Source organism: Notothenia coriiceps, unplaced genomic scaffold (genome assembly GCF_000735185.1).
Source record: "Notothenia coriiceps isolate Sejong01 unplaced genomic scaffold, NC01 NC01_scaffold00018996, whole genome shotgun sequence".
NCBI lineage: Eukaryota > Metazoa > Chordata > Actinopteri > Perciformes > Nototheniidae > Notothenia > Notothenia coriiceps.
In genome coordinates this window covers 887,755-903,117 of record NW_011351697.1, presented here as the reverse complement: position 1 = coordinate 903,117, position 15,363 = coordinate 887,755, and the positions used below count along the sequence as shown (strand labels likewise).

Sequence of the window (15,363 nt, the reverse complement as noted above, 5' to 3'; positions counted from 1 at the left end):
ATCTCTCGCTCCTTTGCTTATACACACACACACACACACAACACACACGCACACACACACGCACACACATGAGAGGTCGAAAGCAGGCGTTCACCCTAATTTGGCTGCCCAGTGATTGTTGCAATGAAGCGAGGATTCACCCCTGCCGTGTAAGCTGCTTAACCATTACCATGCTTGCTTTACTCTCTCATGTCTCGCTGAGAAAATTGATTTTTTTATTCATTTGGTTGACCCAAATTAATTATTTGCACTATTTATTTATTGCCTAGTTGGTAAAAGGGGCCATAGAAAAAAGAGCTCTGCTAAAGCAACCTTCAGAGGAATAGTGCAGGTTTCCTTCAGCTAAATCTTAAAACAGATTGATGAGTATTCTGGTCAACAAACGATATGTTCTGCTTGTAACTTATTGAAGGATAAGTATGTATAAGATGTATCATGTGATTATTGGTTAAGGTTGTCATTTAAATTTCAACAAAGATATCAAAGGGTCTGTTATCGTAGGATACTTCTGCTCATATTGAATTCTCAGCAGGCATGTCTGAACATAGCACTTCTGTTCAGCCAACACATTCGGGTATACACACTTCTAATGATGTTTAATAAAAAATTCCGGCCTCATTCCTTGAACCTCTACTGCTTTCCATCTGTCAACACACACATACGCAACACACATACACACCCAACACACCACACCACACACACAACCACACACCAACACACACACACCACACAACACACACACACACACACACACACACACACACACACACACACACACACACACACACACACACACACACTCCTATCTAAATGTAAATCATGTTGAATCTTGCCTGCAGGGAAACTTTGCTTCACACCCTGCCTCTCTCACAGGCAGATTTTCCTGTGGATGTATTTTTTATAAGAACAGACTGGTGAATTAAGTGCTTCATGCTGCCACCCCTTGGGCGGAGGGGGGTGTATTTAGTGTGGGGGGGGGGGTGTTAGAGGGATGGACTAGAGAGCTGCTGAGATGTTGAGGAGAGATTAGTTCTCTAGTGTTTCAGATGATTAGTCTGCGCAAGTGTCCGTTTGTGTGTGTGTGCGTGAGAGAGTGTGTGTTTGTGCACTAATGGCTTCTGGTCTGATCTAATCTCTCAATCAATGAGGGAACAGCTTTCTTTCGACCCTCAGACCCCCACAATCAGGGATAACATTGTAACCCGCACATGCAGTACACAAATACCCTGCATTTGTTTGACTGTTTGTTAATAGCAGTTGTCACATGTCCCTGTGTGTCTTCATTCTTCTTCTTTATGTGTGTGTGTAGTTCTTGGCAGACCTGGAGTCCAACCCTCTGCTGCGGGACAGCATGGAGTGCCAGCGGCTGCTGATGGAGGGGATGAAGTATCACCTCTTGCCTCAGCGGCAGCCCCTGCTGCAGAGCCCCCGTACCCGACCCCGCAAAGCCACTGTGGGGGCCATGTTCGCTGTGGGGGGCATGGACGCCACAAAAGGTACAAACAGTCCCTTTGATGTTACCACACACCTCCATACATTTCATTTATATAGTATATTATAATGGAAATGATAAAAATCCTAATAATGATATCATCTTTATTCATAGTGTTCAGGTTTTTGGTTCCGGCACCAGAACATGCTCTTTTTGTTGAATGTAGGACATGTGTGTGTGGGATATGTGGGATATAAAGGACCCATTTGTTTTTTTTATTGTTGTATTTTATAGTGTATTTTTGGTGATTTGAAAGATTTTTTTATGTTTTATTTTTATTCTGTTGATTTTTTTGTAGAAGGTCATTAAAAAAAATGGTGTGTGAACGGAAGAAAAAAAAGTTTATCTTATCCTATTGTAAGCAAGGGCAATGTAATAAAAAAAGGTAGACAGTAAAAAGACAATATATGCTCAAATATAATAGGTGGAAAAACAGCCCATTAAAATTAGACAGACCATACACCTAATGCTCTTTGTAGGTTGCAGCCTTAGTGCACAATAATGCTCATCAAGGCCAGCTGTTTATATTCTACATGTTACTTTGTTTGTTTTGTCCAGGGGCTACCAGTATCGAGCAGTACTGTCTGCGTCAGGACACGTGGAGGCAGGTGGCCATCATGAGTGGACGGAGGCTGCAGTTTGGTGTAGCGGTCCTTGACGGCCGTCTCTACGTGGTGGGGGGCCGAGACGGACTCAAGACCCTCAACACTGTGGAGTGCTACAACCCGCACAACAAAGCCTGGAGCGTCATGCCTCCCATGTCCACACACAGGCATGGCCTAGGTGAGAAGCTTGTTTCAATAGAAATGTATTATACACTCAGTGGACACTTTATTTATTACAAACGTCCTGAGATGATGTCTACTTCAATGATTGTGGTCAGTTTTTGTGTTTATTCACAGTCATTGAGGTGTAAATCCAATGATATATATTTAGCATTAAAGTCATGGTGTAGATGTTGTACTGGTCTGTATTATAATATTCTGCCTCCCTCATACAGTATGTAAATTGAAAGAACAAATAATTAGCATGTAACAGCACTTCACACCTTACATACAAATGCAATATACCATACATTTTAAGACAATATCAGTGAACATCAAACATTTCTTTGATTGATCTTTGATTCTTTGATGGATGTTATGGGAGGGTTGTTGTATTGGATGGTATTACATGTTAAGTGCTTCATAAGTTGGCAGAGGATTGTTCCTACATAACAAACCATTACAAAAGTTGAAGGAGTGCGATGGTGGTGCTTTATTCTTTTTTATAAATGTGAGCATGTGTGTGAATGGAGATTCTAGCACACATCTGGCACCACAGATGTTCTAGGAGATAAATCCTTTGAGTGTGGAGGTGTCAACATGCTGCTAACTCTGCATGCTTATGTCCACACACCTCACCCTCTCGTCCCAAACGCATGTGGTTTCATGTGCTTGTTCAAGCTGATAGTGTCTTGGTAGGTTGCCCTGATTAAATCATGCACATGTGCTTGTGAATCACAGGTGTAGCCGTCCTAGAGGGGCCCATGTATGCAGTAGGAGGACATGATGGCTGGAGCTACCTCAGCACAGTGGAAAGGTAAGAGGATGCTTCACACAGCTGTTTTACTTTGTGTTATTTTCTGCTTAAAGGTTTAGTCTGAGATTCTAATCCAATTTACTTTTATATTGATCAAAATTCTCGTCATGGTCTGCTAACTATCCATTGAAAAAAAAATCTGGTCTTCACAAATGCTCTTTAAATAAGAAATAGACAGGGTGTATGTGCTGAAATGACTCCTATTGGAGTTTTTGAATGAATCTTTAAATGTCCATTTAGCTGCCTGTCTTTCTTTGTGTGTGCAGCAGACAGGATACCATTGAAAGAATGTCCGTTTAGCCATGTTTGTTTTTATTATGTGCAGGACTAAGAACTTTTCACCTCTCTTTTACCAGGTGGGACCCCCAAGCTCGCCAGTGGAGCTTTGTTGCAAGTATGGCTACACCCAGAAGCACAGTGGGAGTAGCTGTACTCAATGGAAAGTAAGGAAATTCACTCACTATTGCTTTACATTTCTACATATATCAAAGTTACATAGTACACATGCACTGTAACATTGAACATACGTTTAGATCTTTGTTTAGGACATCCATTGTTCTTGGATTCAGTATGGACTTGGATAAATCAATACAAATTAATACATTTACTTTTTTAGTAGATATGTAAAAAAAAAAGTACTTACTACAGATATATATACTGCATCAACCTACCTCATTATAGTAAATAGCCAATGTATGCCCAAAAAAAGAGTCAAGTAATTAGCAACATGTAGTGCTTGAGCCCAAAGGAGAACATCTGTCAATGGCCTGAAACCAAATCGTTTTGGTTCTCTGGAGTAAGAAGAATTTGACTTCATGGGAAAACATACCTAGAGCTTCACACACTCTGCTTGTTTGGAAAATTGGGGTTACAAAGATCAAGTTATCTGCAGTGCTTTGCTGACACAATGGCAATACTCAATTACACATCCACAGTCCCTAGTGAACCAATGCACCTAATAATCGTGGGATTTAATACGTAAAAGAGTTTTTTTGCAATATCGCAGCGCTGTTTTATTATTCAGTGCCTCTTAGAAAACTGGGGAGAAAGGCTTTTAAGATGCTAATTAATACAGAAATAACTGATCTGTGCTAAGCATGCCCGGCAGAAGTGTGTGTGAGTATGTGTTGTGACTTCTCTGGGCTCTTTGCCTGATGGAGCTCATTCCGTGCTTGACTGGCTCTGATGCTTTCTTTCTTCGCTCTGCCAACTCCCCATCAATGAATGTGTGTACATACAGTTCACACACACACACACACACACACACACACACACACACACACACACACACACACACACACACACACACACACACACACACACACACACACACACACACACACACACACACACACACACACACACACACACACACACCACTGACCGAGGGATTGCTCTGGGTTGTGAAACCACCAAGAGTTTTAGCTGATTGATTTCTCTCACCTCACTGTATCCCCAAATACTAAGAAACACACATTTAAATACACCCTTGCCCCATCTGTTTCGATGTCACCAAATTGAAAAGGGACTTCCAGAGTCCTGAAATGTGCAGGGTGTTTGGTATGGCAGGTGTTTTGTGTTATCTCTGTGTGTGTGTGTCCAGAGGGATAATACTGTCTCCTGTCTTGCCTCCTCAGGCTGTACGCAGTCGGAGGTCGTGACGGCTCATCCTGCCTGCGATCAGTGGAATGTTTCGACCCCCACACCAACAGGTCAGAGACACAGGACTTCATTTTGCCAGAATGAATTGCTGTCTCCTGTTTGCTGTACTTTCTAATAAAGCGCCTCTGTGTTTTTAAGGTTATTTACCCACAGATCAAAGGAGACAGCTAACCCTCTCAGGATGTTAGAATAAACCGCATTCAAACAACTTCTGTTCAGTACATTCATTAGGTTCTTCACAAGGGCTCAGACAAGGTTGTTATTGGTCCCCTGAACATAGAGTTGTTCTTTATTTTAGAGCACATTTTGGAAGATTTTGAGTTTGCACATTTTCAAGGTGTTAATTATTGGAACAGTTTTAAAGCAAGGCCAAAGGGGAAACTAATTTAGAGGAATATTTGTATTTCATTTTACATATTTGAGAATAAAGCCTGAACGTTACTTAGTGTCAGATATTACAGTTTATTTTTCCATATTGAGAATAAAGTTGAAACAAAAACAAGAATCAACTGTTAGGATAAAAATATACATTTTGAGATTAATTCTTGAAATGTAAAATAAAATAAAAATGTTCCTCCTCAATATATTGAGTTTTTCACCATGATTAATCTCTCTTTCTCTCCTTGATGGTGACAACCTCCATTACAGGTGGAGTGCTTGTGCTCCTATGGCTAAAAGGCGTGGAGGTGTGGGCGTGGCCACGTGGCACGGCTTCCTGTACGCCATCGGGGGTCACGATGCTCCGGCCTCATCCCTCGCATCTCGGCTCAGTGACTGTGTAGAGAGGTGGGTCTATATTGTGTGTGAATCTGAAATGTACTTACCCAATTTACTGTGTGATGTTAAAATGTACATACTACACGTTTTCAATTCTAGACATAGCGGTTATAAAAGAATAGATGAATGCAACCAACTCTTATCCGGCTTATTTGCAAAGAGCAATATGAGAAGCTCGATACCACTGGTGTGTGGAATATTGAGAAGAACATGTTAAGCATTAAGTGCAAAAGCAGGACAGCTGCTCTGTACAAATAAAAAAAATATGACGACCAAAAACAGTGAATTTGACTAATTACCACATTGGTTTTTTTAGCCGTTTGATGAGTGCATACAAAAACAGAAGACCGTTTATATTTGAAGGTAGAGTTAGGTCTAACTATTTCCTGATAAACAGATGACTTGCAACTTGCAACCTCATCACTGAATGAGATAACAATTCAGAATCACAATAGTGATTGAGTCTATTTGCAGTGTTCTGAATTGGATGTCTGGTGCAATTCTAACAAAAAAGCTAAATGACTGCTAAAGCAAAGCAAACATTTGCTACTGTTGTAGATTCTAATTAAAAGTATTTAACCTGTGAAACAAGAGTTGAATTTTATTATAGTCACAGCACATCTGAGCTTCACCCTTATGGCTATCGTTCATCAAAAATGCATTTACATATCAAGACGACAGCATTTTTTGACAGCAGATCAGTTTGAAATATAGCAGGGAGTAATGTTAGAGTCAGGAGCTGTTAGATGAATAGCTGCAGGCGACAGACAGACCTCCAACTTCTCAGCGAGGTTACCAAGTACTTTCAAAGACTCATGCCATGTGCAGCATCAAATCAGATCCCAGTTGCTCACAGAATGATGGAAAAAAAGCCAATTACTGCGTGACTTCATTATTAAAATTAATCTGGGGCCTGTGTTACTAAACTGTATTTGCTGTAACCACCAGTTAATACTGTGTTGCCAAATGCCCCATGAGAGAAATCTTATGGATTGCAATCGATGTACTCAAACATGAAATTGGATTGTCATCTAACTGGTGTGTTTCCCAATATGTTGAACTATCGAACACGCATGGTCTGCTTACAGGTATGACCCGCAGACAGATGTGTGGACGGCAGTTGCACCCATGAGCATCAGCAGAGACGCGGTTGGTGTTTGTCTCCTTGGCGACCGCCTCTACGCTGTGGGCGGTTATGACGGCCAGGTGTATCTCAATACTGTAGAAGCGTACGACCCTCAGACAAACGAATGGACACAGGTAACACTCACGAACAAACAAAAATGCAACATGCACATGAATGCAGTTTATATGCTTGGAGGGAAATAGTCAGTACAATTTAATAAGCTGTGTTGTTTTAAAGTACACTCATATGCAGCAGATTTATATGTATCCACTTGATTGCATGTACATGTACACATGACTCTAGTTCAGTAAAAACGGGTAATAAATCCTGATGCACGTCAATAAAGTTGTTATATAAACACACACAGTTTGACCTTCCTGCAGCGCCTCTCTCATTTATCATTGTGTGTTTTCATTGCTTTGTAAATGTGTATTTTCCTCGAGTTAATATTGTCCTTTGCCGACGCAGCTGTAGGAAAAAAGATGTTCCTATTTACACATGTATTTGTTTAAGTTGAATGATCACATATTTCAGCATCAGCATATCTCTGATCACACTACAGTTGGTACCTTATCTCCTGCATAGCCCCAGAGGGTTCTCACTCAAAGACGCTGAAAATCTGCTATTTTGGAGACAAGCACCATGCTGAGAACAAGACGGGTGTAGAGATGGGTGGATAGAGGAAACTGACACTTTGAGATGAAGACAAACTGAGATGTGAGCGGGCATGTTGAGACCGTTAAATGTGTCCTCTGTTTACTGTCAGAATCTGAAACAAACAAACAAACCAGAGGATGGGTTGCCTGTCCTTTCCTGGTAGCACCACTTATCCTCCTTGCTTGAACACAAACTGTCAATCTTTTTACTTCAAAGTCAGACAACGTAGGTGGTAAATTCATGTTTTTAAACTGTCCGTCAGCTTCGACTATCGGTGTAGAGCCAGCGGCTAAAGGTCTTAACAGGACTAGACAACAATACAAATCTCAAGCCTCCCCTTGAAGCCAAAGAACAACCCTCACTTCCTGCGCCCTGCCGTGCTAAACTCTGTGTCTCCTTTGCAGAGAGTGAGGAGCTGAGGGAAGATTCACAATGCAATCCATTCCCTTCAGTTGACTAACTTACTTCAAAGATCAAGTGTTGACCTTGAAAACAACAGTGGGCAAAGCAATCTCATCTTAGATCTCATTTAGTAGTTATTCTGGAGTTTCAAATCAAATCACATAATCTTTATCAGCAGTAAAGTGGGATTTATGGCTTTTTCACACCAACAAAATTGGCTTACCGAAAATAACATTATTAAAGCAGTGAGAGTGAACCAAAGGTTGCAGGCTGAAAGAAAGACATGCTGAAACTCGCTATAGAGCTCCCTAAAGATGACGGAAGCTTGGCGATGTGTTGGTTGTGTTTATCAAATAGTTTGTCCCTCCTTCCAGTAGTCGCATTGCTGAATTTCTTTTGTTTAATCAAGCTGCCTCTGATTCTGGTTTTCTTTTCATTATTACCAGGTAGCACCTCTGTGTCTTGGAAGGGCAGGAGCATGCGTGGTGACCGTCAGACTCTGAAAACACTATGCTAGATTGTGCATGTGGCTCTGAGACCCTCAGTGTACCGCTACTGGTCAAGAAACCATCTGCCTGCCATCGTGTGACCAACGCCGGGAAGTTAGAGACTGATGACACACTTCGGCGGAGTCAGATTGAGCTGCCTTTCATTTATTTTAATGTTTATGTTTGGGTAAGCGTTAAATCGTGTGTCAGGTTTCTGAAAACGTTTAGGATTTGAACATCCTGATAACATATGCCACAGAAGTGAACCGCCATCGACACCCATGATGAAGAGGAATATAGTGTTTATCTGAGCATGAAGGAACACCTGTCGTCTCGCAGCATATTTTCTTGCTTATTATTTTGTTCCTGCAGACAAGGCGGGACACACATGCACAAAAACCTACATGGTTGCTTTCAGCTTCTATTTCTGCTGACAGAAAGGTGAGAGAGACAGAGAGATATTGTCAAGAGACTGTTCGCGGGGCTTGATCCTTTTACGCTCTGGTTTCTCCTAACAATATCTGATGCCTTGCATTGATGCTATTTTAATATAGTCCCTATTATTTTATGCTGCAGTCGGCGAGTTGCTCTCCTCTTTCTTTCCGTTTCCTGCCTGCTGACAGATGAAAGAAAGACTTTTGACATAATCAGCACAAGCTTATGAAGGGCCCTGAAACTGTGACACACTTGTTTCTTTTCAGTCAAAAACATATCATAATGCTTTTTTTCTAATGTTTATGTTTACGTCTTCCTTGTTGCATCAGCTCACATCTGGAGCATACAGTATACTGTGACATCTATTTTATTGTAGCTTTTCTTACAATCTACAATGATATCATATCCGTTCTCATAGTTGAGGTCCATTTAGCACTGCTATTAGGTTTATAACCAGAGAAGTAATAATAATAATACAAGTAACTGGCCACAGGGTCAGCTATCAGTATAAAGTGTGTGTGTGTGTGTGTGTGTGTGTGTGTGTGTGTGTGTGTGTGTGTGTGTGTGTGTGTGTGTGTGTGTGTGTGTGTGTGTGTGTGTGTGTGTGTGTGTGTAAGCAGCCTTCCTGTCTGAACTGACATATCTAGAGCTAATGTAGCCCCCAGGATGCACTTCACAAATACACGGACATATCACACACACACACACACATACAATGACACACTTAACCACACAGCTGAAAGCCACGTGCCCCAGGAGCCAGTGAAGATTGAACAGCCTTCCAGATTTGCAGGCATGATATCTTAAAAGCAGAGACTGTAGGCTAGCGATTCCCCACAGCTGAGCCGATGTTTATTCAAGCCTAATGCACTGCTGCATTATTCTATTTTCTTCGCCTTCATACAGCTGCTTATTTAGAGAGTCATTCTCTTTAGATCAGAGCAGAAGAAGTGTGTCACCTCCACTGTGTAGAGGTAGTCAGAGAGTTTGATCTCAGTCAGAGGTTAAAAATAAAGACTGACATTCCAAATCATGTTATATATTCTGTGTATATTCTGTACATAAATAAATATCAAATCTGTATGTAGTCTAATTGCATTATGCTGTATATTATACAGCGCCAAATAAATCTATCATGTGTTATTGTGCGTTTCTGTTTTGTATTATGAATTGAGATGAAGCCGGGGTGTAATAAAGTGACACTGAGAAATGGTACAGTTGCTCATCTCCTCTTTTTGCACCAGAATATTACACCTTTTACTTTCCATTTCAATTATGTAATATATGCTTATGTAACATACTGTTATCAATCTTTTACACTATAAAAGTCAGGATGTGATTTGTTCATGTTTTCTCCTGTGTAAAATAGTAATATACAAAACCTTACAATAACATCTAACTCATATTAATGTTACTGATTTCTGCAGATTTTATCTGTCACAGATGCACTATAAATGCCATCATGGTGTAAATGTGTATGTTTATGTGTGGCTCTTATCTCTTAACAGCATCCCCATCAGAGCAGCCCTTTGCAGTTCACANGTGTGCCTTGGCAGTCTTACAATAACATCTAACTCATATTAATGTTACTGATTTCTGCAGTTTTTATCTGTCACAGATGCACTATAAATGCCATCATGGTGTAAATGTGTATGTTTATGTGTGGCTCTTATCTCTTAACAGCATCCCCATCAGAGCAGCCCTTTGCAGTTCACACTTTCTATGGTTTTTATGCTCCGAATTAATTTTCTTGGCCTGGGTGTTTAATATGAGTCCTTTCTCTTCTGTGCTGATGCTCTAACTTAGAAGCTACAGCCGGAGCCAGAGACACAGCGGCATATTGAAACGTTTTAAACAAGCCTGTAAGAAAGAGGAATGCTCACAATTTACAGATACTTTAACCCCAGGACAACAGCCAGGAGCCAGCTGATTCACTGTTATTTATCGCAGGGGAAGCTTTTAATCATAACCAGCTCTGACAAACGGCCCTCGGTGGCGCTGATAAATGACGCCAGTGACCTTGTCTTGCCACCTGAGTCCATTATTCATACAAGTGTTGAGGTACCCGGAAAATTATTTAGACATGCAGCTGCCTATGTGTCAGTGCTGCACACAGGTACACACATCTGCATCTACTAACTTAGTTACTGTACTCAACTAATCGGTGAGTCAATGCAAACGTAAGCTGTGCAGCCAACTGTTGTCTAAAGCTTTATTTGAAAATCTAGTGTTGATCCGAAGTTTCCAAAAACATTGCTTCTGAATAAAGTATGTAAAACGATGAACAACATTTTTAAGAATATGGATTTTATTAAAGGATGCAGCCATAAGACAGTCTTGTGTTTTTACAAGTCATTCAGAAGGAAGTGCTATAGCTTAATCAAGCAGCCAGAACATATCATAATGAGTGCATAGAGTGATACTGTCAGACTGTTTCTGAAAGTGTTCATTACAATCAACAGTGTTCTCACAGTGTGCACAACTCTCCAACAACTCATCATTTACCATAGTCATCACTTTGTCTATATGTTTTTCAATGCCACTTCTTTTAAGTACTATATCATAACCTTATCAGGGATATTGAAACATATTTGGAGTACGTTTGTTAACCTTAAAGGTACAAATTGGCACATTGAATTCTTGTTTTAAGTGAAGCATGAAAGTTTGGATTCTACTGGTTCAATGTGTTGTTAAAGGTTAGATTATCCTGCAAGGAACGTCAATGGGAATCAGGCAGCCTAAATCGCAACATTAAAGTGTCTTGCAGCACTGCCAGAATCTACAGAATACTTAAGTAGGACTTTGTAATGCTTTCTCAATGTCTGTATAATTCGTTTTTCGACTTCACAACTGAATCATAAGCCTATTCTTGTGGGCTTCTTTGTACGGAATAAGGAAGAGATTAATTAACTGCAATCGATCAGAAGCTAATTTCCTCTGCAGCTGTTTGACCTCAACAGTGAATTTTTGTAATTGACATACTTTGTATGACTCATTGCAGGATTGCTTGTATTACATTGATGTAATTGATCTTTCATTATTGGATTTAATAACAATGTAGTTCAAAAAGGTGAATTGCAAAATCATTGATTCACTCTTACTCGTTATCACTGGCAAAAAAATGTTTTTCACCATTTTGCTTGGAAATCATAAATCGGCTCCCTTATGCGCATCTTAATGAGATCTAAGTCAGCATGGTGCTGTCTGCATCAGCTCGCTGTAGAACAGAGAGGACTATTTGTGTCACACCGCTGGCATTTCATTTCAGCTCCCACATTAATAGAGCTAAAATAGGCTCTCACCCTTCCATCAATGCATGGGAAAGTAAAGAGGGTGCGGAATCACCAGAGTGTTTCCTCTGCCTTTCATCAATAATGAAATAACCCAAGAGAAGAAGCAGCATGATGTATTTCAGATGAATGAAAGTACAGTGAGCCTGCTCAGTAAAGAGTTAGAGAAGCAGAAGATGGTGTATCCTTTCTTTCAAAGAGCATTATTGCTTATAGCCTTCTATCAAAAGATTAGAAGGGACAGAGCAGATGTCAGAGACAATGTGGCAGTAAGTCCTAGAAGTTGTGCGAGTTTGCCGTCTACTGGATATGAGGTGTAAGCACACTTTCACAGAACATACTGAAGTACAAAATCATTTGCATTAAAATATACTTGGAAGTGAAAGTATTTAGGCATACGTTTTTGAGGCAGAATGGCTGTTTAAATAATAATATACATTACATTTATGGATAATAAGCATTAAATACCTTATCCAGTACTAGGATCACACGATCATGAAACCAAACCTCTAAATATAACATTTCAATATGTCTTCTGTGTAAAAGGCATATTCTGAGATTTGAATTTCATCCTATGAATATAGCCCGACAACAATCAATCTTAAAATGTCACATGATAAATGAATAAGAAAAGTATGGACAAAACACAGGTAAAAAACAATAAACATGAACAGACTTTAAAAACAACAAAATAAGACTTTATTAGAGTAAAGCTTAATACTTAGCAATCAACAATAAATAGGCTAGCTTTTTTAACTCATTATAAAGGCTGTCTGATGAAAGTGGAGTATATATATATATATACTCTCTCAACCTTCAAATCCTGCCTGAAAACCCACCTTTTTAAACTGGCGTATTCTATATCATAATTCCTCTAAACTGATTATTGTTTTTAAGACTTTGTTTTTTAAGTCTTGAATTACTGTTTAACCTTCTTTGTTGCTAGTTTTTAATTATCCTCTGTAAGGTGTCATTGAGAGCTTTGAAAGGCGCCCATAAATAAAATGCATTATTATTATTATAAGTAAAAAAAGTCAAAGATTCAATGTCATAAATATATAAGACATAACCAATAAAACATTAAAAAAATAGAGCAAGAACCAACGGAACAGAAATAAAAAATAGTGCAAGATAATGTTGAAAATGACCAATGTGCAGGTAAAGATGGTTAGAAGTAAACTATGTATGTAAAATAGTATATGATGAGCTAAAGACAGAATGTAAAATTAATTACAGTACAAGATTAAAATATAACCTTTCTTCAATATTACAACTCGTATATTATCTAACACAACTCATATTATGCTATATAAATATTTTAAACAACAAGCAGTACATGTTCACCCAGCTCTGCTTTAGAGGCCCCCCATTGGCTAACGGCTGTTGCTATGACATCGCCGTAGCTTCTGCAGACGCTTCAGAGTGAAGTATTGTGGGATACACACAACAGTGTCGAGGATGTTCTTTTTTACAGTAACCATCGATTAAAAGTTGAACTGATTAAACGCCATCAAGATGAAGGTGGGTACCAGCCAATCCATGTAAAGCGATTACATTGGTTTTTAGGATTTCAGGCTTGAGTTTGAGCACAGGAACGGCTTCAGACGGCTAGCTAACGGAGCTACTTGCTAACGTTAGCGTGAATTAGGCAGCTAAGTTACTGTTGTGTGGTCGGTGTATTGGATAAAGTTATTAGCTCGTTAGCTAAACCAGCTATTTTGTTGGCGATAGCAAACCAACTACCAACTTATTGCGTTTCTAGGTGCAACTAACTCATTATAGAACTATGTATACCAAATGTCAGGGTAACATTGAGATATTCACTAAGATCATGCATTGTATCAAGACAACATTTAAGCATGGTGCTAGGTTAGTAATAATGAGCACAATAATCATAACCCAGAGTAAGTTGCGTCTTATAGTATTTACATAACTAAATTCAATTTTTCTTTGGGAGCCACTGTCTCTTTTTATGCCCAGTTTATATTATAGGTTTTCTTTGTTAACTTAATATAATGACCATACAATTACAAATAAGGGAAACAAAGCAGACATCTAGCAAAAGTGAATGAACGTTTTACTGCATTGTAAAAAAAAGTATTAGCATCCAAATATACTTAAAAGTACCAAAGGAAAAAGCTGTCACTATGCTGAATGGCAAAGGTTATGTAGAGCAGTATGATATCGGCTTCCAAAATGTCTTCTATTACAAATACAACAAAATTGTTCTGGAGTTCAAAACTTATAGTAGTCTAATTTCACCACTTTTAGTCAGAGTTTATGTCTCAGCAAAGAATCATACAGCTCTGGAAAAAAATAACAGATCACTGCAGAATGATCAGTTTCTCTGGTTTTACTATTTAAAATTCAACAGACACTGGAATGGAATGGCTGTCATACATGTAGAGATTGAGATTAAGGAATAATCAGTGGTCTAATTTTCCCCAGAGCTGTATGTTTGTAATACATATGTCTGCATATGTTTATAACGTTGAAACGGTGTAGATCTATATACGTTTTAATGTTCACCTGTTGCAGATGACAAATAGCTTTGGTAAAGGGTGATGATATCACTGTCATGCTTGGAACAAATCACTTTTATATAAGCACTGAGGCTATTTAATAAGCATACAAAAAGTGGTAAAAAGAGTGATTCGTCAGCTTTTACACTTTTATATTCTTGTACCAAGAGAGGCTGTCAGACGTTGCTGCCTGCGAGCCCAATCTAAGATTGCTTGTATCATGTAAATGATGTGGAGTGAGCCATTTAAAAACACAGAAAGTGCATTCAAAAATAGTCATGAAAAAGATGGTGATTTAGATGTGTTCTATCACATGTTTAGGATGTATGCATTCCCTATAGCCCAAAACTTGATATCTAACTTGTTTTGACTGTTTATGTACACAAATATTCTTACTGGTGTATATTACACTGAACAAAAATATAAATGCAACACTTTTGTTTTTGCTCCCATTTTTCATGAGATGAACTCAAAGATCTAAAACATTTTCTATACACACAAAATAACCATTTATCTCAAATATTGTTCACAAATCTGAAAAAATCTGTGATAGTGAGCACTTCTCCTTTGCCGAGATAAATCCATCCCACCTCACAGGTGTGGCATATCAAGATGCTGATTAGACAGCATGATTATTGCACAGGTGTGCCTTAGGCTGGCCACAATAAAAGGCCACTCTGAAACGTGCATTTTTGCTTTATTGGGGGGGTCTGGGGGGGTCCGAAAACAAGTCAGTATCTGGTGTGAGGGTTAGGATTAGGGTTAGGGTTAGGGTTAGGGTAATGTTGTGAATCGAGTGGCCTGTGTTCATCGTCCATAACATACGCCTGCCCATACCATAACCCCACCACCATCATGGGCCACTCGATTCACAACATTACCCTAACCCTAACCCTAACCCTACCTCACACCAGATACTGACTGTTTTTGG

General features: G+C 39.3%; 2 protein-coding genes across 5 annotated transcripts in view; one reads left to right on the top strand and one right to left on the bottom strand.

The window, feature by feature from the left end:
• Nucleotides 1–9,832, top strand: part of klhl5 (kelch-like family member 5) — an 81,660-nt gene extending 71,828 nt beyond the window's left edge. For both annotated transcript variants that reach the window (XM_010778005.1, XM_010778004.1), the window contains exons 6-13: nucleotides 1,310–1,496; nucleotides 2,051–2,275; nucleotides 2,998–3,073; nucleotides 3,430–3,516; nucleotides 4,711–4,785; nucleotides 5,384–5,521; nucleotides 6,601–6,772; nucleotides 8,144–9,832. In XM_010778005.1, coding sequence (XP_010776307.1) covers nucleotides 1,310–1,496; nucleotides 2,051–2,275; nucleotides 2,998–3,073; nucleotides 3,430–3,516; nucleotides 4,711–4,785; nucleotides 5,384–5,521; nucleotides 6,601–6,772; nucleotides 8,144–8,200 — 1,017 coding nt within the window. In that variant the 3' untranslated portion in view covers nucleotides 8,201–9,832. The remainder of the gene's footprint in view (nucleotides 1–1,309; nucleotides 1,497–2,050; nucleotides 2,276–2,997; nucleotides 3,074–3,429; nucleotides 3,517–4,710; nucleotides 4,786–5,383; nucleotides 5,522–6,600; nucleotides 6,773–8,143) is intronic.
• The window catches only part of LOC104951371 (anoctamin-4), a 255,164-nt gene that overhangs the window by 10,320 nt on the left and 229,481 nt on the right, over nucleotides 1–15,363 (bottom strand). The gene's annotated exons all lie outside the window — the stretch shown is intronic.